Source organism: Mustela nivalis (genome assembly GCF_964662115.1).
Source record: "Mustela nivalis genome assembly, chromosome: 8".
In the NCBI taxonomy this organism is placed as follows: Eukaryota; Metazoa; Chordata; class Mammalia; order Carnivora; family Mustelidae; genus Mustela; species Mustela nivalis.
Window position 1 is genome coordinate 140,003,529 of NC_139027.1, and position 21,377 is coordinate 140,024,905.

Genomic DNA, 21,377 nt, shown 5'->3' on the forward strand with positions numbered 1-21,377 from the left:
GTCGTGACTCCAGTGATGATGCGCTTGTCCTTCTGTAGCGGGCTTATTCTGTCCGGAGTTCATCTGTGTGCAGCAAATGGCAAGATTTCCTTTTCTTTTCCTTTTTATAATTTTTAGAATGTTTTTTTATTTTTTTAAAAGGCTGAGCAGTATTCCGTTGTATATGTACTGTATCTTCTGTATCCCCTGCAGTTGCTGCTCATGTCACGTCATGACACAATTTACCTGTTCAGGGAAGTAGCGCTCTCAGGGGCGACGGCACAGTCTCTGAGGTGAGGTGGAGATATGCATAAGAGATATGGTGGTGGCCTCCACGAGACGTTTGTCACATTCACCAAGGCGCCAGAGGCTTTGGCCACAGTCCTGCGTCCTGCTTAGCGGCATGCAGAAGGTCTTCAGGCCTCCACTCTGCTTCCTTTTGCTTTTTTATTTCCTGTAGGATCCAATGGGAGGAACGGTATGACAGCACACGTTCTTTTCCCCCCAGAGCGAGCATGTGTGAAGGGACCTCACACTCTCCTTGGACCCACCTTCCTTCCCGCAGACTTGGCTGATGAAAGGAGCAGGGAAAGTGTGTGGGGTGGGGAGGAGCGGCTGGAGGAGGCAGGGTGGCCGGTGGCTTCTGTCGGCCTCAAGATACAGGACAAAAACTTCCCTCTGCCTCCTTTTGAGAGCTCCTCACTGAACTCTAGTTAAAACCAGTGTCTCCTGAGTTCTTGACCGTGGCCAGCCAGTCACCGGTGTCTGCTGGAGCTTATGTGGGGTAAGAAGGCTATTTTTCTGATCAGTTTCTCATGAGGCCTATCAACAAAACGATTGTGCTGGTCTTACATAAGTGTCAGCAATGCAGGCTCTTCAAGCAAGAGCTCTGGAGAGGGCCCGAGAGCACAGGGGGTACTCCGAGTGTAGGAGTTACATTTAAAATCTGGACTGTAAGTGGCAGTTTATTAAAGATCCTGGGAGCCACTCTGTAGATCAGCTCACAGCTCAGTAGACACAAACACAGAAACCTAGGTGGACTGGAACGGTAACCTCCGGTAAAACCACAGTGAGAGGAAGAATGGCTCTGTAGGACTACGTCCCGCACAAAAGCGACACCATGTATTTATAAGGATCCTTGCATATTTAAGGATGTTTGTCAACATATTTGAGTGAGAGTCTCTGGGGAAGATAGGCCAAAGGACTCAGAGGAGAGGGGAAACACTTGAATCATGTGTCTAGGGTCAGGCTCCCCAGAAGCAGAGCCTGAGACAGGCATTCCCGGGCAGGCGACCTGAGAGGGCGGGCTCTCGGGAGCGAGGGAAACACACCGGGGTTTGGCAGTCCTACCCGATCCTGTGGGAAGGTCTGGAGTATGAGGTGCACCAGACATTGTCCTGCTCAGAGAGAAAGGGGCTGAGCTGTCACCTTCTGCAACTGCTGGTCAGGGGCTAAGGGCCCTTCCTGGGGTGAGTGCACTCTTCCCCAGGCCTCTTCAGGCAAGATGGCTCCCATCAGCCAAGGGCAGTCCTCTTGAGAAGGGGGTAGATGTGAATCACTAGCAGCTAACCCTTGAGCCTCTGGGATACAACGTGTAGCCGGGTGAAGGCTGTTGAGAGGGGTCTTCATGACATCTGCCAAAGTACCAGAGGCCTTGTTTGTCTCGTGGTGGTGACAAGCTGGCCTCCTGTGCCACACCTGTGTGTTCCTGCCCAGAGGAAGGGGTGGCGTACAGGATGCTCTGAGAGAACCCAGGAGAGAGAGCAACAGGCCCTGCCCATGACTCAACAGAATGCTGCTTTGAAGCTAGGTTAGGATCCTCTAGGGCTCCCTCAAGGGCTAAAGGGCCCAGATTCCACCTTCCTGAGACCAGAGTTCAGGGGCCGGGGCTCTCCCGCAGTCTCCTGGTGGTTTTCATTGAGCAGAGTCCCTCACTAGGCCGTTTTCCAAAAGCAAAACCTCCCAGCAGTTCAAACTGTGCCATTCTTAACACCTGCAAGCTTGTGGCAGTCACCCACTGACTCGGAGTAAAGGTGACCTGGCAGCACAGAGAGAAGAATTCGCCCTGTAACCCCCACCCCCTACCCCCCTTCCTCCCTCTGTCTCCACACTTCCAAATCACTCTCCGGCCCAGGCCCAGCAGGAGCCCTGCCTGGTTCCGGGGCTTGTGATTAGCTCCCTACCCAGGCGCAGATAACTCTTTCAGGAACCTGTGGACTTGACAAGCAGGGACCACTGCTTCAAAGAATAAGGCAGGCACCCCCGGGGAATGACAGCTCCTGCCCAAGGCCAGGGAGGCAGCTGGGTCATGTGACTGGAGCCTCTCCGGAACACGGACTCCAGAAAAGATGAACAAAAAATCACTTTCTCATTGTTTTGATGCTGTAAAAACCAGCACCTAAGAGAATACAGCATCCTGCAGATCTTATTTAAAATTCTGTGAGCAGCCCTGGTGATTAGGGGACTGCAGCTAGAGGCTGGCGGTGGCTCAGACAAATGAGAAAGGAAAATGGCCGAGCAGGTGGCCTCACCTTCCCCCACAGGCTGAAGAGTGTCTGGGAGTAGAACTCGTGTAAGCTAAGGCTTGGAAAAGAAAGGGCGTCCTGGTGGCTTCATGGGGCATAGAGAAGCAGCGCAAAGGTCTTTTCCAAGAGCTGATGGTGGCCTGTCACAAACCAGTACAGAGCGCTGGACCCAGGGTCCTAGCTCCAGTTGGTGAAGGGGTCTTAATTGTTTCAAGGCTCACAGGCCCTGCTCTGCGGCGGCCCTGGAGCAGCGTGTGGGTCTGTTTCTGGTTATATGTCTCGTTGCACATCCTAATACATGCATAATTGCTTACTCAAATTATACACACGTTCTACTCTACTGATGTGTTATGTATATTATAAAGGGCATACAGCAATAGATTCAAGAAAGTCTGGAAGAAAACATATAAATATAAGCTCCAGTATTTTCTTTCTCAACTTCGCCGTGCCTTCCCACTGGGACGGGAGTACATTTCAGAGATTACATCAAATGGTCTGATCTGGAAGGTCCTCTCCAGATGGAAAGTGTACAATGCCCATTTTTTCAAAGGCCCTCTAAGCCTGCAGTGTCCAGTACAGTAGTCAACGGGCACATGTGGCTATTTAAATTCATTAAAATGAAATAAAGTAAAACTCACTTCCTCTGCATTTCAAACACTGCATTTCAAATGCTCAACAGCCGCACGTGGTCAGTGCAGATCATAGAACATTCCTGTCATTGTCGGAAGTTGTACAGAGCCACGTGTTTGTATGTAGTCAGGACCGTATGGCTCAGGATTTCAGTACAGCCACTGCGGCTCGGAAAGCCTTTCCTATGCATCGTCTCATGTCGTCCCTCCAGCGGCCTCTCGAGTTGGGTCCTGCTGTTTGTTGTCTCCATGTCCTAGAGGGGAAAGGAGGATAGAAAGGATAAGGAGTTTCTAGGCTCACCTGGGGGTTTATTGTCCGAGTGTTGCCTTTGTAAATGTTTGTGTGTATGGGCTTCTGGGCACATGTGCTCAGGGAAGGCTATACAGCACACGTGCTTCTCTGTCCCACAGGTACAAAGGCAGTTTTTTACAGAGCCGTGTTCAGCTGAGAGGGAGTGGACTGCGCAGGCCACCCAGGGTGCTGAGAAGAGATGGCCACCCCTCCCCACTCGAGGGGCTGGACCCACGTGGGACCTGCAGGCAGCCTTCTTCAGAAATGGCAGGTAATGTTCTCTTTGGAGGTGAATCCAAACTGGGCACACCAGAGGGCCGGGCTCCTTGCCGAGGCTGGGTGTGCAGGACGGGTGGGAGCCGGCTGTTCTGGCTCCAGGAGCCTGAAGGTATGCTGGCAAAGGTGGGACATCTGTGGGACAGTCAGTGTGACCCCAAACTGGGGGGGGGGGGCATACTAGGCAAGAATATGGAGAAGTCAGGGTATGTCCTTCAGTCCTGGCCACGTGTGCTGGGCCCGGTGCTGGGTACAGAGCTCCTCAAGGACCTCAGGAATGTGAGTCAGAACTCTAGGTGCCTCCATGTTCCCCTGTTTTTAAAAAGGAAGTTCACTTGATTCTTTCCATAGGGCCATTTCGAGGCTGCAGTGGGTCAGTGGGGGGCTTGAGAGTCAGTGTTGGAATAGAAAGAGGAGCAGCCGGCGCGTGTGGGAGCTGCAGGGAACGTTGCTTACATGGAAGGTGTCAGAGGTGCACGTTTTGTCATGCTCAGAAATAAATCAAGGATGAACTAATGCAGAGTGCTTCCTGGAAAAAGGACTATTTTCAGCTGTAATCACTGGGCAACCAGGGCAAATCACTCCGGACCTTTGTTCTCCGCTCCGGTTCTCCTCTGCCCCAGCAGCCATGGGCCCAGTTTTAGCCTCCTTTGCAAGGTGTTGATGGGGGGAAAAATGGAGAGCTTCTGTGGAAAGGCTACAGGGTCCCATCTGGCTGTGACTGAATTACCATCCTTTTGTGGCTGATTATTGTCTGTTTGGCTCCAGGGCTGACCCTGGGCTGTGTCTGATGGCTGAGGTTTGGGTCCCTGGGGACAGTTGGCTGGGGGCACCGCCCCCTCCAGCTTTGTGTAGCTCCAGTGCCCCCTGCCGGCAGATGGCTCTTCCTCACTCCCCTCCCCACCATCCCCCAAACCCTCTCCCTTTGGCAAGGACAGGGGTTTGTCTTTTGTTTCTCAGTGCGAATTTAAATCAAGGTAAGCATTTGCTCCGGAGGTTGGCTAGGAAGAGCATCCCTCGGACCAAGGAGGTTTAGACGGTGGCGGGGGTGGAGAGGGGGAGTAGCGCGAAGGCCCTGCAGAGCCCCGCTGGTCCTTCCTTCGCTTCTGGGCCACATTCTCAACTTCAGGACTACTCTTCTCAGATGGGTACAGCCGAGGGAACTGCCCAAGGGCTTGCTTGGGTGACCCCCACCCCCTCCAACAGAACCCAGTGGCACGCTGCCGCTTGTCCCAAGTGGCAGAACCTTCCCAGCAGCTCTCTTCCCAGCGCCTCAAAGGGGGCTAAGTCCGGCTGCTGCTGGAAGCTCGTGGCAGCTGCCATGCGTGTATTCTGAAGGCTGTGCTGTGCGCTGAGGAGGAGAAAGATGATCCTCTGGGCTGCAGGGAGAAGCCCGATGGGCTGGTGGACCTGCTCGTCCCCTTCATTCAGCCACATGGGGGATAACACGGCAGGTCATTTAGCTGCCCCCTGGGATCTGTGTCCGCACAGCAAGGCTGTTGGTAAAGGTTGTACCTACCCAGTGGCTCAGTGTGCGTGTCGGGCGCGCGGCTATATGCAGTAGGTGCCGTGCGACTCCACAGCAGATGATGGATGCTGATTGTGGTGATCTGCTGAGCACGATAAGCACACCTGCATAAAGACAGGCAGGTGCCGCGTGCCAAACGAGTGTGGGGTACACGGCATAGATGTGTTTCTGTTGTTGGCAGAGGTTGAGGTCAGTGTTGGGGGAGGGACCGGAAGGGGGGGTTTTCTCGAGAGATATAGGGCTTCTTCTATAAATGCAGATGTAGGGAGAACCGAACAGAGGCTTGCTGGATGGGGAGTGGTGAGTAGGGGCTCAGGGGCAAGAATGCAGACTCTGGATAGGGCGGCTGGAGCCCAGATGTGCCAGTGCGCCGGGGCCGGTGGGACAGGGGACAGCCACTGAAGCCGGTGCCCCACCTGGCTACCACCTGTACTAGTTCCTACAGCTGTGGGAGAAATTGCTACCAACTCGGTGGTTTAAAACAACCAAAATTAGTTTTCTCACAGTTACGGAGGCCAGTTGTCTCACACTCTCTCCAGAGGCTTTAGGGAAGGAGCCTTCCAGCCACTTCCAGCTTCTGGCAGCTCCGGCTGTCCCCTGGCTCATGGCTGCATTTCTCCAGCGTCTGCCTCCTTCTGCACTTGGACTTCTCTGTGTATTTCTGTGGATCAAATCTCCTCCTCCTTTTTCCTTGTAAGTATACTTGTCATCGGACTTAGGGCTGATCCCAAATCCAGGCTGCTCTCACTTCCAGTCTCCATGTAATGACACCTGCGAAGACTCTTTGTCCAAGTAAGGCCACAGCCACAGGTGATGCAAACTGGGATTTGGACATACCATTTTGTGGTCACAGTTCAATCACTGTACCACTCTTACAATTTCCCGCCACTGCGAACCAACAGAAGTGACCTAAAAACACGTTTCCAAGTGAGAAAAGCCACAGCACACGTGGACATTCAGGGTTTGATGAGGCACGTTGTGCTCTTACTGAGTATACGCAGTTTGGGTAGGAAAGTTCTGTTCGAACCAAACCAATACACAGTCATTAAGAGTTACCCGGCCCACCACCAGCAGGACATGTTCCAGATTTGGGGGAAGAGTTTAGGAGTAGCTTCAGCACCAGGACCATTGTGTTGGGGTAGAGAACCCATTAGCTTCTCTTTAGGGAGAAGCCCAGGGACAGACGGGGTAGGGCGCAGGCGAGCCCTGCAGGTCTGCCTGTGTGGATTGTGCCCCCGGGGCCTGCAGTTTAGTTCCCACTGGTGTGTCCGGCCTTGCCCTCTGACTATTGGGATGTCAGCCCTGGCTTCTCTCTCGTCTTCTTCCTAATGTGGACAGGTGCCCCGTGTGCTCATGGACCGGGGACCCCCATGTAAGCAGAGACACCAAGCAGGAAGCCTCTGACCTGTCACTGTCCTTTGCACCCCCTTCTTCCCTCTGAAAGTTTCTCTCAGCCTCGGGGGTGGTCCTGCTCCCACCCATATGGACTGATGGAGGGCACCTGGAGACCCCTTCCACGTCGGGAGAAATCCCTCTTCTATCTACCTCCCATCTCAACGGCAGCTTTTCCTACCAAAGCCTCACAGCAAACTGGGGCACGGTGAATGTGGATGAAAAACAGACCCAAACAAACAAACAAACAAGTCAGAAACACAGTCTGAACGTGGAGCTGAGAAAGGAGAGGCCATCCATAATTCAAACGTCCCCTGGGATGTGGCCCCACACGGGGGTATTATAATGCCCCAGCAATAGCCCAAGTGGTGACAAATGTCTCTGCTTTCGTGTTTATTATTTGAGAAGCGGATTGAGCCAGAGGTCTGGGTCACTGGTGCCCATTTTCAAAGGGCTCCCTCCCCCGTAATTAGGAAGAACATGGAGGATGTCCATTAAGAGCAGGTGTGAGCCTGCAGGATGTGAGCTGAGCATTGGCCCGTGGAGTATTAATCACTCCCTGTCCCTTATTGAAGTGTCCGAGTGGGAATAGGGCTGGCTGGTTTACCCAACCGGCCAGCCCAGGGTGGACAGGTCATGATGGACACCAAGTCGGAGGGTGGTAGAGTGCATTAAAATAAATACCTCCTGGAAATCAAAGGGGCTGGGGAGTTTATTGCCACTGCTTGCCCCTACCAGTATTTCACATTTGAGTGACAGGCACTCTGAGAGCTGGGTGTTCGAAGACAGAGTGTCGCTACTTCAGAGGAACTGAACAGCGGGCCTTGGTCACCCACCATCTACAAACAACTTTCTTTTATCCTTTGACCTGGCAGGTCCTGCATGGAGAGATCAGTGCTGGCTTCTGAGTGAGGGAGCTGGCCTCGCCGTGTCCGTGTATGTGTATGTGTGTGCGTGCGTGTGCCTGTGCAGGGATGTGCCTGTGAGTGCATGTGGCTGTGGATATGTTTTTGCGGGGTGTGTGTACGGCAGGAGGTCCTGTTTCCCACGGCGGGACAACGATAGAATCCTCTATTTTGGGTGACCTGAGGGGCTGTAAGTTTGAGGGAACTTGATGAAATGCAGCAAAGAAATTGAGAATGGTCTTTGGGGGGAACTTCCCAATTAAAAGATAGGGAAAACCTTTAGCCCTGATCCTTATAAGTCAACTAGAATCAGAAACATCTCTTCAAATAAGTAGGCATGAATACTTGTGTTGGGGACTGAAAGAAACTGTCATAACCGATTCTTTGTCTTCTTCAGTGTTGGTGACTCTTCCTGTCAACAGTGTATAAAGATGAGAGGAAGAGGATGTTTCTGAGAAATATTTTTTAAAAGGATGCTTAATTTCCCTTTTCTTTAAACTATTCTGATAGCTGGGTACTAATCACTGCAGTTGACAGATGGCTTGGCAGTGAAGTCATCTGCAAGCAGAAGGCCAGAGAACTTAGGAAGGATAAAGACCTAATTTATAAGATTTTAGAGTGATTGGAGTCTTTGAGACTTTCCTGAGAACTGAGTCTGTTTTTAAACCTGAATCCAGTGGTCCGTGCCTTCCATGTTTCCAGCAGGAGGGCCAGGGAAGCTGGAAATCTCTCTTGAAATAACAAGTAGCAATGAATTCCTAGCAGCAATGGTGACTGTCCATTGTCAGGGGTGTTGCTGTTTTGGAGCACTGCCTTCCTCGTTCCTGTGCACCTCAGGATCGCCGGAGAGGCATGGCGTTAGGTGGTTTTAATCTCAGAAGCTCAAGGTTCCTCATCAAAGGAATTCATAAAAAGATGCTTTTTAAGATACTAAGTAGTTGAATATCCCAAGAAGAGCATACAGCGATTTGAGGGAAAACATTATAATCCAAACTTTCTTTATGGGACGCCCCAGTCACAGGCTGCCTGGGGAGGCGGTGATTGTCAGAGGATGAGAACATTCTCCAGTAAACTGACTGCTTATAAATTCAGACTCCTTTAAAGTACCACTTTCTCTGTGTCTCTCTCTCTTCTTAGCATAGCTTTCATTCCTGCCCTTCAGATTAATTTTCATGATATAAATTGATTGCCAAGTGAAACCATAAATCATGCTCAGGCCATAGAATTTCATGAAGTTAATGGAAGTGACCACTGCCTTGATGGAAACTCAGTGACAGAATCTGACTAGTTGACAAATGGACAGGAGAACTCCAAGGAGGCTAATTCCAAGAGAGTGAGGTACATGTTGGAGAGTTAGGAGAAGCCCCTTGGGAGAATTGAGGAGGCCATATAATATTGGGGAGGGGAGGTCCCTCTTAATCTTCCTGTGAGCGTAAATGTAGATTGAAGAACAGCTCGTAAAACTGCTCTATGGTTTTGTCCCCATCAGCACTGGATTAACCTTCATTGATTTCAACAATTAGCTCACAGTTTGCCGTGAGGGCTTATTTTTATTTTATCTTTGTTGGTTTATCAGCTTACTTTCACAACTTTCGATTTCAAGATAAATTCTCAGAGTCCTTAATAGAGTTCCCACTATTTACTGTGTGAGTTTTGGTCCCCATGGTGAATAGATTCCTTTTAGGTGGCCTTTCCCCAGTGGCCTTTCCCGGCTGCCACTGGGGAAGCTTACTCATCTTGGTGAATAAGGGCCCGATTTGCCGAGCTGATGGGTCATCTTTGCCTATGCACCCATGCCTAGCACGTTGTCAGGTTCTTAGCAAGCATTTATGGAATGAGCAACTGAACAAACAGAAGGGAGTTGCCCTGAACCTCAGCCCAGTTGAAAGGATGAGCAAAATCAACCCCCAAGGCTTCTTGGAGAATGAAGGAAGGGGCAGGCAGCTGGTAGACTTCATCTCTGGTTGTATTTTGGAGCATTGTCAGCAACAGGAGTCCAGTGGGTGTGTGGTTTGGATGGCAGGGAGCGAAGTAGCATAAAAGAAACTTTATTTTCTTCATAAAAGAAACTTTTTCATCTAAAATGAAACTTCCATGTTCTCCTACCTTTGCCGGGCTCAGTTTTGTGGCACTACCGTCTTCAACCTTAAGGATCATCTGTCTGTCTAATGCCACCTCAGGTATACCGATGGAAGCCCCGGAGAGGTACATACGGTGACTTTGAACCTGAGGATGCTCACTCTGATGTCTCTTAACCTGGGGTCCTCTCTTACACAATGGTGGGACTAAACCTTGAGTGGGGCATTTGCCGAAGCCCGCACTTCAGTCGAAACAATCTGTGGGCAGTGCTATCTTCAAAAATCCCGTAACTTGGTTGCAAGAGTGCGCTCAGTGTCTGTAGCTTTGAGCAGAAATTCTCATGCACAAGATGTTTGAGGACCACTGAGTAAAAGAAGTAAGGAAAAGAGGCATTCTGTCTGTCCCAGCTGTTTGAAGATCAACAGCAAACGCTCCCTCTAAGGAGGGGAATGAGGAACTTTCCAGTGTCCTTGCTTTGCTGCACAGTGCGTGCCATTTGGATTTAGCATTAAGCCTCTCAAACCGCTCCAGCATCTTGAGGGACTGGCTTGTTGTGGTGGGATTAAGATACTGGAGTTGTGTCTTCTGGGCGGTGTGGGGAGCAGCGTCTCAAGAGTTCAGAGTGTCGGAATGTGCGGTGGGACGCTGGTGTTTCTCATCTGGTGCTGGCTTAGCGCTTGGGGGCGGTTCTCTGGTTGGCAGCTGCTCCGCACCAGTGTGAACCAGCTGGTGTAGGTCAGCCAGAGACCGTCTCTTCTGCTGTAAGGGGCAGTTCGCCACCAACCGTTGTCATGACAGTGGTTTCTTTATTGTTTACTTCACAAGTTGGGGTCTCATCTAAGAAGAGGATTTGTGCAGATGTGCGTGTGTGCAGGTGCACATGTGTGTGTGCGCGTGTGCATGTGTGTGCACATGTGTGTGCACAGCTCGCACTGGAAGGTTATTTTTCCATTAGAAAAGCAATAGAAAAACCCACACATCCATATAAAGTAGATGACACCACCTGAGCGAAAGCAGCTACTGATTCTCTTTTGTTGTGGTTACTCAGTTCCCAGTGTGTTTCTCCTGATGAGGTCACTGCTCTGAAATGAATACTTTTCTTTTCAAAATGGGGGGCGCAGTGGAGATGAACACAACATTATTGAATTCTCTTTGCATTTCAAGTGGGACTTTCTGGTCTCCGGGAGCTTAAAACCCATGAGCATGCAACCCTATTAGCAGTTTCCTAATATCACTGTTATTGACCCTGGGCTGCAAAAAAGAATCTCATTAGGTTTGCCCTGTTTTCATGTTTATATGCACATCCCTTTCTCTCTAGTCGATGACATACCAGTTTTTATTTTTTTATTTTTGAAACCCTTTGTGTTAAAAGGACCTGCTCCATTAATTGAGACCTGTTCTATTTACTCTGATGCTGGGATACATTAAAACATTCCATGGTATAAAGAGCGCGCTTATGTATTTCCTTAGAAATGTGTTTTGCAGAGCTGAATGGGGAACATGGATGTGGCTGAGGTTAATTATTCGGGTTTCGTCAGGCACATTGGCAGCCGTACACTTGTGCTGGTGCCCAGACTAAACCTGGAACACTGAGGGGAGCCGAGCACGGCCCTCTGCCTGGATGACATGTCTGAAGTCCTACCGATTGAGGGGGATGTTTTACTGAACCATAAGAACTATACCATGTTTATGGTTTTGTAATTTCCTGCAACCAGTATGGCTTGAAACACTGAACATGATGAAGTTCAGGGCTGTGTTTCACAGTGAGATTTTAGAAACTCTCCCAGCAAGCTAGTGATAAGGGACTCTTTATGTCCTTTGCAACCGCAGAAACAGAGATCCAGGGAGGCGTCAGCAGCTTGCCGGGGGGCCTGGCGTGATAAAGCTGTGGTCAGCAGTGTTCTCTGCATTCACATAATTCACGTGTCACCTCTAGAAATGTTGCGTCTGCATGTCACTTGTGTGAATGTTTGCTCATCTTATCCTTTAAACTCATTCACCAAAAACGCAAATACATTTATTTTAAAGAGAAACTATTTCTGCACACGGATAATGGAAAGCCAACATCACCTGGCATTAAGAGAGTGCCACAGGATAAAAACACTCTAATGTTTGATGGTAAATGGATTCCCGCTGCAGTCTGCTGTGGGCAGAAGGCCAGGAGCCCTCGGAAGGCCCCCCTCTGCTGGCAAGAGAGTGTGAAGTCTTGAGGGGCATTAGAGGTCCATTAGCACCCAGTTGAGACTTTCTTCTTTCCCTTGATGAGAGGGATTCCAAGGGCATGGCTCTCTCACTGTGTGATGCAGTTTTATTTAACTTTAAGCTGGGAATCTCCTCTCCCTGGGACTTTGGTGCCTGCCACACCCTTTCCTTGACCAAAGGAAGGACCTCCCTCAGCTTGTGTTGTCCTAACCTAATGTTTCCTTAACTTTTATAAGGCCTTGCTTGACCTGTATAGATTTAAACTCTGCATTCACCAGAGTCAGCTGCCGAGGCCATGGAATGACCTGCACGGACCCTCCTGGAAGTCCGTACCTTCTCTGCCTCTTTAGGGGTGGGCAGGGCCTGCCAGGGGCCTCCCAGGCAACTTCAGACTCTGTATATCTGATTCCCACACAGCGCCCCAGAGGCTTCTGCTGAGGAAGGGGGTGGTGAGAAAGGCCTGGGGGCCCAGGTGCCATCAGAGGATGCAGGAGAGGCTGGTACTCTTTGGGCCTTTGCAGACATTCGGGTGGGGCGTTGATCTTGCTTCTGAGGAAGACCGAGACCTGCTGAAGGGTTTGGGTACAAGGAGGAGGGCAGCGGGGAGACTGTCACTGGAGGCATTGAAAAGATCACTCCGGGCGCAGAGTGGAGCAGGGATTGTGGCAGATGGCGTGGTCCCCAGGAGACTGATTGGAAGGCCCTGGAGACAGGCTGGGCACATTTGTGTTTAAAAAGATCTTGGGAAAATTGATGCTCCACCTAGAGGTATAAAATAGTGAATTATTAATTTTTAATTATGTGTGTAAGCATGAATGATACTTCCTTTAACGCATCAGAGTACAGTAGATAAGGCTAATGCTCGCTTTGACCACCCCCCCCCCCGCCATTCCCAGCACCCCCTCAGATAAAACGGCTGTTTGGAGTGCATCTGCCAGATGGTTATCTGTGCGTGTGCGTGCGTGTGTGCTTAACAGCCACGTGCATGTGTGCTTAACAGCCACATGTATGTCTCATTGTGCAACTCGCTGCTTGTTTTACTCAACCACATTTCATAGTTTTCCACACTGTTAATAAATACACAGAGACCTATCTCAACCTTGCAGATAGGGACAGAGCCTCTCTGTGTGGGAGGGCTCTGAGTTATGGAGCCGTGCTAATCAGGGGGAGTCTGGCATTGCCAGCCTTTCACTGTTGCATCCTGCTCCTGGGACCGGCTGTTCAAACTTCTTGGCCTGAGCGGGGGGTTTTCTATAGGGAGACCCAAGTAGAGGGATGGCTGAGTCTCTGGGTGCTGGGTTGCACATTTCTGATAGATCTCTCCAGATTGCTTCTCTGTTTACATTCCCAGCTGTAGCATTTCAAAGTACATCTTCTTTTCCTTGATCTTCTCCAACTTTTTAAAAAAGTTCCTCTGATGGCTAAAAGATACTGCCTCCGGTGCCCGTGGACAGCGTGGCCTTCCTGCCCCACCCGGCAGCTCACTTGGGACCACTCCCCAGATGGACCATGTGGAAGGCTGGCCTTACCCAGTAGGGAAAAAACTTGGAGGAATCACAAGACTGTTTTTGTTCTTGTTTTCTTTTCTTTTAAATCGCAGGGAAGTGAGTCTCTCTTGACCAGACTTTAGGTCCACCAGTACAGTTTGATGTTCTCTCCCAATATTAATAGATTTGTTCCTCAGTCAAGGCACGACGTCTTAGTCTGCTTTGAGAGAGCTCTGTCACTGTGGAGGACACAGAGCCACGCAGGCCTTCTCTGTGCCTAGCCAATTCATTAGACCCGGTGAGCAGTTTGCAGGAGGGGATGAATCGATCTGCCGGCTGCTGAGCTTTGAGTGTCACCCAGCTCCCTCCCAGAGAGCTCAGGCCGCCCGGGAGCTCAGGAGAGCAAACAGTCATATGTGAGGGCTTTAGAGAGAGGCTGAGCAGCATCTTTGCTCTGCATTATAAACAGAAGGCAGAGAGATGGATTTCTCAGTCCTTTTTGGTTTAGTGTGGGATTTGGGGCCACAGCCCAGACTCCCAGGATAAAATGAGAAGGCTCACAGAACTGCGTCTGCCAATATGATAGCAATGTTTCTCTCTGCAAGCTTTTATTATCCCCAAACAGACACCCTGGTTGTCTTATTCGGAAATGTTGCCACTGGAGGTGGAGCTCTCCACTCTGCATGTGGTGGCAGGAAGGGCTCTGGGTGTAGGGAAAAGGGACTCCATTGAAACTGGCCTGAGCAAAACCCTTCTGTGTAAGACAATGGCTGCAGGCTTGGCCAGGTTCAGAGGTATGGGTGATGCCATCAGGACGATGTTTCTCTCCATCGCTTGGCCCCTCTGTCCTCTTAGTTGTCAGCTGTAGCTCCCCTGGGACCTCCCAGCCCGTTCACACTCTGCCCAGCTCCTTGCCCAAGTTCCCAGGCTGAATTTTGCTGGCCCGAATGGGGCCATGTGTCTCTCCTGAGTTAGTCACTAGGGATTTGAGTGGCCAGGTCTGGATCGCGTATCTGACCTTGTTTGGAGGGACTGGCAGGGGCCTCCTTTGCCACGGCAGTTAAGGGTCAAGGAGAGCTGGTCTCCCCAAAGAAGAGGGGACAAGGCAGGTAAAGAGCACGGATGTCCAGATTACCTCTTACTCCTGGGCTCATGCAGTTCAGCACACACATGTGATGAGTTGAGTCCCCTTTTGCCCCTTGAGAGCGCCGAGGGAGATTACGTGGGCCCTCTTCTCAAGGAGCTTAGGGACTGTTTGGTGGACGGGGACGCCTTTGTGGCACAGACCAGAGTCACACAGCCTGAGGTTCACATGCAATTACTGGGGCCTGCTCTGTGCCAGGCAGTGTGTGGGAGCAGGAAGAGAGGCATAGAAGAACATGACGCGGCCCTTGTCCTTAGGGAGAGCCCAGTCTGGCAGAGGGAGCCGGCACAGACTGGTAAACAAGTCATTACAGATGCAGTGCGGTAAGCGCGCTGATATGATTAAGCTGCCAAATGAGGGACTCTGACAAGGCCGGCTGGAGCGAGAAGGGAGAGTAGGCTAGCATAAACAGGAACATAATGAGGGGGGGCCGCCACGCTTCTGACCCCCCCCTCGAAGGCCCCTCCACCTGGGCCCCCACCGCGCGTGGAGTGATGGCAGCACGCGGCCGGCCCGAAGGCAGCCCTTCTCTGTCATCCGTCTTTTCCTCCTTGGATCATAAAGAAATTTTGCCATATACACTAAACTGCTGGAAATGGAGGCGCACAGCACTTAACTACTATTTACTTATTTATCTAAAATGCTAAGTGTTTCCCTTGGCAGTCACTAATAGATTCCTGTAGGAACAGAGCGATACATTCTGAATTCTGATTTCTGTGCCAACGGAAGGTGAGAACGTGCACTCATGGCTGGTTCAGTTGAGGAAGTGGGAGGGCAGGATGATACAGTCATTTAAGGAGAAGTTGAAATACGGGCATTTGAAAGATAGACGTATGTTTATCTTGAGAGTTTGAGAGAGAGAAGGAAAGACAGACCTTCAATCCCAAACCTGAAATGAAAACTGTCCTGCTTTTGAAGGACCTTCTGGAAACCATTCTCAACCTTGAGTTGGAAGAGCCCCTTCTTAGCAGATCCCACAAAAGAAGATCTGAGTCTTGTTCTAGAATTTTCTGTGTGAAATGCTGAAGCCAGTAGGCAGGTAGAGTCAGAGGATGAGACAGAATGAGAAGTGACGATCTCTGGCATTATGTTCAGCAGACCTCCAGCTGGCGTGCAGAATTACCAAGGATTCAGAGCTCACCTCGCTGATCCTTCTCTTCCCGCTGTCTTTCTCTTCCCACTTCCACATCATACCTTCTCTTCAGGAGGGGGTAGGTTTGGAGACAGGTGATCCTCTAGGAGGATTACTCCTCTAGGAGTAATTCTAACTAAGGGGTTAGTGGTAAGTTGAGGTAGAATGGTGGCATCATCACCTCTAGGTGAGCCTAGAGGAGGAGTGATCCTGTAATACATACAGTAACATTAAAATACATCAGTCATAGTGAGAAGGTAATTCTCTTCTTAATTCCCCTCTAAGTCTCTTGATTATATCACAGAGAATGTCTTGTTTTGATGCTACTACTTAATGCCTGCTAACCAACTCTTTATTAATCTCCCTGTTAAACAGAGAGAGGTTAGGTTGCAAATCCAGCTAGAATTTGAGAGCACAGTTCTGTTTTTATTACATTTATATTTACAGGTATCCTTGTATGCTGGACATCTCATCTTACCCAGCTGATTTGTACAAAAGACCTTAGATAGCCAATAATCCCAGTACCCTCCTCTTAGCCTTTTTTAGGACAAGACTGGTGTAGGGAAGAAATTTTGGTTTTGGAGTCAGAAGAATTTGTTCAAATCCTGACTTTTCCTCTTACTGCATTCTTGGGCAAGGGCCATCCCTTCTCTTTGCTTCAGTTCCTCATCTGTCAAAATGGGGGTGTTAGATAGATCTCAGAGGTGTTCACCTGCACTGATTCGTTTCACCTGACCCCTGAAAACCCCATGAAACTGGTCTGGGAATCTGCCCAGGGGGCTCTTGAGAGGCTCAAGCTATGTGTGTTGGTGAGTAGAAGGGTGTTTTGTCAACCATAAAGGACTCTGTCAGTGTGGCTTTCATGGCTGACAATGGGAGGCTGTGTGCTGAATTTCCACCCCAGATCTGGAGAAGACCTCTACAAGTCCCATGAGTCCATGGCTGGTGAATTTCATTGTTATTGGGGAGCTATTTGGGGGCACTTTATGACACATGGTTGCATAGGTGCTCTCCCTGTCTCAGGTGAGACCCTTTGAAGGTAGAAAAACAAGAAGGATCAGAATAACCCTCTGTGACCCAGCCCCACCCCATCTCCCTGGCAACCCCCAGCTCTGCTTAGGGGCACTGCCTTCCTCTGAAGATGTGCATTCACACTGGCCCTCACCCCAATATTGGATGCTGGCAGGGAGCACAGGAAGTCTGCTCCAGCAACAAGCATTGCCCTCTGCCTGAGCGTTTGGAGAGTTTCCTCCAAGGGTTTTTCCTCATCTCATTTTCACTATGACCCCGTGGGGTCGGCAGGGGGGTATTGTGGCCATCCTCCATCGCAGTTAGGAGGCCTGCCTGAATTCAAACATTGAGGACAAGAAATGCAAGTTAAGTTCCAAGGTTTTTCCTTTGCTAAAACTCTAAAAATTTTGGCTTGTTTATTTCCTTAACTTCAGAGACACGAAAAAGTAATTGTTGTACCCTCCACGTAGACATTAGTGATCATTTCCAGTCATTGTCAGCTCTCCCATTTCTGCTACAAGGCACCTGGCGTGCCGGGAATGGACAAAAACCATTTTTCTAAGTACTTGCATTTGAAATTATTAAGTGTTCATTAAGCACCCCCGGGTGCAAAGCACTCTCGGAGATGTTTGTTTCTCAATTTTCTATAATTTCCTTATATTTTTCCCCCTAGCTAAAGGCAGATTGAAAAATGAACTCAGAGCATTGAGTCTCTGAATCATAGTTAATGTGCGACGCCCCCTCCCTTAACTGCGCTGTTTTCCTTCTGCCTCCTCTTGTCTCTTTTGATTTCTTATGAATCCTATAAAGTTCTCATTCTTTTTAACCCCCTACTCAGGGACTGGAACTTTTGCTTTACTCCTGACTACCTGGCAGGAAGAAATGGGTGCAAAAGCCCCGACCAGCCCTTGCCCCAGAGTGTGGGTGAGAGCAGTGGAAAAATCAGGAAGGCAGCACAGACAGCCTTGGATAGGCAATCTGGGCTGCAGGGGCTCGCGGCAGTCTGAGAGCCCTGGTGCAGGATGAGCTCAGCTCATCTCCTGCCTCTGCTTCCCCCCAGCCCCCCAGCCCCCCCCCCCCGATTGGCATTAGGGGGCAGTGGGCACCACGTCTTTGCGTGGACCCTTCTAGAAGGAACAAGAAAGCCCAAAGCCCCCCTCCTGTCCGCCCTCTCGGGCTCTGTCATTTGGGTTCTTACATGAGCAGAGAGAAAGGCTGTGTTTTTTCTTTTTCTTTCTTTTTTTTTTTTTTTTTCCCTTTGGCAACAACCTCGTATAACCTCCAAAGTTACCCATGAATTTACCAAAACTTTTTATGAAACTGTTTTAACCTCTGGTGGGGGTTAAAAAACAAGCTCTGCGAATTTATTACCCGGAAGAAGCAAAGCACGACTCTTTATTTGATGTGAAACTGTCTTCCAAACTTCAAGGGAGCCCCCTAGCGCCGGTCTGTGAATACAGGCTGACACAGCATACGTTTGCAGCCTGCTTCTGCCCCGGTGCCCGATCTCAGCCAGGCCTGGGTCTGGATGTGCATTGGACCTGGCTTTACCCGGGGTCGGGGCGGGGGGGGGGGGTGCTGGGCACATGGGGGGCTGCTCTGTATACCAGGGGGCCCCTCACCACAGATTTGTCTCATGCTCCTAGGAATTTACGTGGCTGAACTAATGTGTAAGGCTGCAGCCAGAGAAAGGGAGAGGAGGGTTTTAGAGACAGGGAGTCCTGGTGCTTCTGGAAACAGGCTGGACCCCTGCTGGAGAAGGACTTCCGCCATTGTCAGAGCAGGAAGACCCTGGCTCTTCTGTGTGATTCTGTTGCTTGTACTTAAATGCTGCCTGCGTGTGCAAGAACAAACATGATTGCCAGACGAGAGGAGGCAGAAGCCCCAGCTGAGAACAGGAGAGTCGGAGAGGGGAGGAAAGGGGGAGCCAGAGAAGATGGGTAAGAGTCGGGAAGGACTGCACGGGGCGCTCAAGCACCTTTTCGGGGTTTGAGGACTGTCCTGAGGCATGTGATGTGGAATCCAGGATTCCGCCACGAACTTAAGCTGCCTGTCTTTGTGGATTGAGCAGGACCTCTGAAGCTCTCTGTGCCAAGTAGGAGCCGTTTCTATCCTCCCCAACTAGGAAGCACACCGGCTCTCTTTTAGAGTTGGCCATGTTTTTTTAAAAAGCACATGAAAAATGTTAATAGCAAACCTTTTAAAACAGAGATGCAGGAGAGGAGAGAGGCCGCAGCAGCCTGCCCAGCGGGGGCCATGGCGCCTCCCCTTGGTGCCAGAGTCCTTGGGAGGCAACGTGGGGGCGGGGGTGGAGACAACCTGGCTTGCATCTGGTGGTCCCCACCCTCCCTTGTCTGGTCTCTGGGGAGAGTCTTTGCTTCTCCCCATCTTGGTTTACCATCCATAACATGAGGCTTATAATAGCAGTAACTGCTTGCTGTTGAGTTACCATTTATATCATATATATATAATTTAAAATTTAATAATTATAATTTATAATTTAATCAGATATGATTTAAAATGGAGCTGCGTGGTGAGCTTGCCAGCTCATTGTTACTAATCTGTCTTCATAGAGAAGCCAGAGACACAGAATTTTCCATTAAAGAAACTCTCCCAATTTTTACACGATGGTGATGAATTTGCACTCAAACACACACGTACACACTGATCCGGACCCACACGCACTCAGGTAGTTTCCAGCCTTCACCTCAGAGGCTGCCTCAGGAGGAGCGGGGAGGAAGGGAGGGTGCTGGCTGCCATCTCGCACCCGGAGCATCTGGGGCACTCGAGCCAAACGCCGAACCCAGTGTGCTCACGCTACTATGGGGCAAATGATTTTTGGGAAAGTGGGCCCACTCCGCTCCCCCTGGCAGGATACAGACCGCACCCACTGTGAGTTCAAGACCATGAGGAATTCTTCAGTAGCCGCTATGGAAACGTGATGGTGTGACCTCATCCTTGTCCCTGGAGACTTCTCTCTCTCCTTACAACAGGTGCGCACTTTTTGCCAGCCCACACATCTTGTTGCTTGGCTTCCGTCAGTGGCATCTGTTCCCAGGCTGGCTTCTCCCAAGTTCAAGGGGGTGACACTCCCCTGCACCATGAGAAGAGAACATAGGGGCTGCCCCTTCTGGCTTTCCTATGTCCCTTCCCGATTCCATGCCCTTCCGCCCCGAGGATGGTGCTTGTTGCCCGCGCACACTTGCTGCCCTGTCGTCGTGACAAGTCTGACTGCTCTCATACCTGGCCCGGTCCTGGCTGAGGCATCTCTCTCAACTTGGGCATCCACACGCTTGGGGCTGTTTACTGAGCAGCTACTGCGCATTTGACATTGTTTCTTGAAGGGCATATCAAGCATACTTCACTGTGTTCCCGCTGTCTCGTAAAGTGTTGAGATTTTCAAGCTTTTCCAAGTTGAACAGAGAAAACAACAAATTGCATGCTAACGGCAATTCCAAAAAGCATTCTCATGAACACTACTGAGAACCAAGGACAAGCATTCCCATTCATCTTCATTCAACTGGATTAAATGTAATATGTTATTGATTCTTAAAAATCCACACATTAGTGGTTCAAAAGAAATCGGTTTTATATGTTTTAATATGAAAACAATTATTTTCCTTTTAAAACTGCTTCCTGTGTCTGCAGGGCTCCCTGTGCTTTCTACTCTGTAGACCGCCGCACACTGCTCAGGGGAGAGGGCACATGTATTTTCACTTAATAATCTTGATCCACTCTGCCTTTTGAAGTCTGTGTTGTCTTTAATTTCAACTAATTTGGATTCATTTAAGTAACATTTCATTCTGAATCAATGCATAAATTTTTTTTTTTTAATTAAGAAATGGGGAACGTTTTTAGTGAGTTCTAAGTAACTCTGCATTAATGCTAAGAAGACCTGCTTAGCCTGATTTGCTCCAGAGCCTCCTGGAGGAAGAAGAGGCTCTTCCTGATGTGTTTGCCTGTCCCTGCCTCTGCTTGGATGTGCATCCACTGGCGTCACCCTGCTTGCTTTGGTCCTGACATCTTGAGGTTCTCGATGCTTCTGAGGACACAGGACATATTTCTTCTTTGCTTCCAGTTTTGCCACTCAATAAATTTGAGGAGTCACGAAGCAGTCATCTGTGTAGTTAGATAAGGAAGAAAATGATGATTTCTCTATTATTTTGCTTAGAAGAATGGGAAACTAGATTAATCAATGTCTGTTGGAAATGTCTCCTTATAAAAAAGACTAGCTTCTTTCATCAAAGTCATGATTGCAGCTCTTAGGCAAACACATTAGATGGTTTTCCAGGGGCTGGTAGCAGACAATCAAGGTCTGAATTTTAGATCCGTCATTAGGTAACAAGAAGGAACTCTGTAATCCCACCTTTAATGTGGTTAAGAGGGTGTTCAGGGTCAGTGGGTATCATGGCATCTGCCCCTCTCATCCTCTGGTACACAAGGAAGGGGGGAGGAAGTCTACGAGTCAGAGGACGTTTGGGGATGGGTCGAGATTCTTGGTAATAAGTGAAATCCCAACTCAGGAAGGTTTTAAGCACCAGGAAGATGTGGCTTGCTCACGTAATGCAGAGCCCTCAGCGGTCCTGACTGGGACTCCAGCAATGTCACCTGGGCTCTGATTCTCCCATCTTCCTATTGGAGTTGGCTTTCCTCTGGGTTGCTTTTATCCCATTTCATTCCATTTGCGACTCCCAGGGGCCTTAGCTTTTATCCTCCCCACTTAGCGCCTGTGGTAGAAAAAGAGCACTCGGGCTGAAACCCCAGCATTGACTCTGATTCAGTGAGGTTGGGGTCGT

General features: G+C 49.8%; 1 protein-coding gene across 20 annotated transcripts in view; it reads left to right on the forward strand.

The window, feature by feature from the left end:
* Positions 1-21,377, forward strand: part of ZNF831 (zinc finger protein 831) — an 81,340-nt gene that overhangs the window by 29,170 nt on the left and 30,793 nt on the right. For 16 of the 20 annotated variants that reach the window (XR_014314718.1, XR_014314719.1, XR_014314720.1 and 13 more), the window contains one exon: positions 3,545-3,696. Coding sequence is in view for 11 of the 20 variants with exons in the window: in XM_082742969.1 (XP_082599095.1) it covers positions 3,545-3,696 (152 nt within the window). In the remaining 9 variants the exon portion in view is untranslated. Of the gene's footprint in view, positions 1-3,544; positions 3,697-9,647; positions 11,052-19,154; positions 20,696-21,377 lie in introns of those variants that run through there. The other 4 variants (XM_082742962.1, XM_082742960.1, XM_082742968.1 and 1 more) reach the window with 4 other exon arrangements.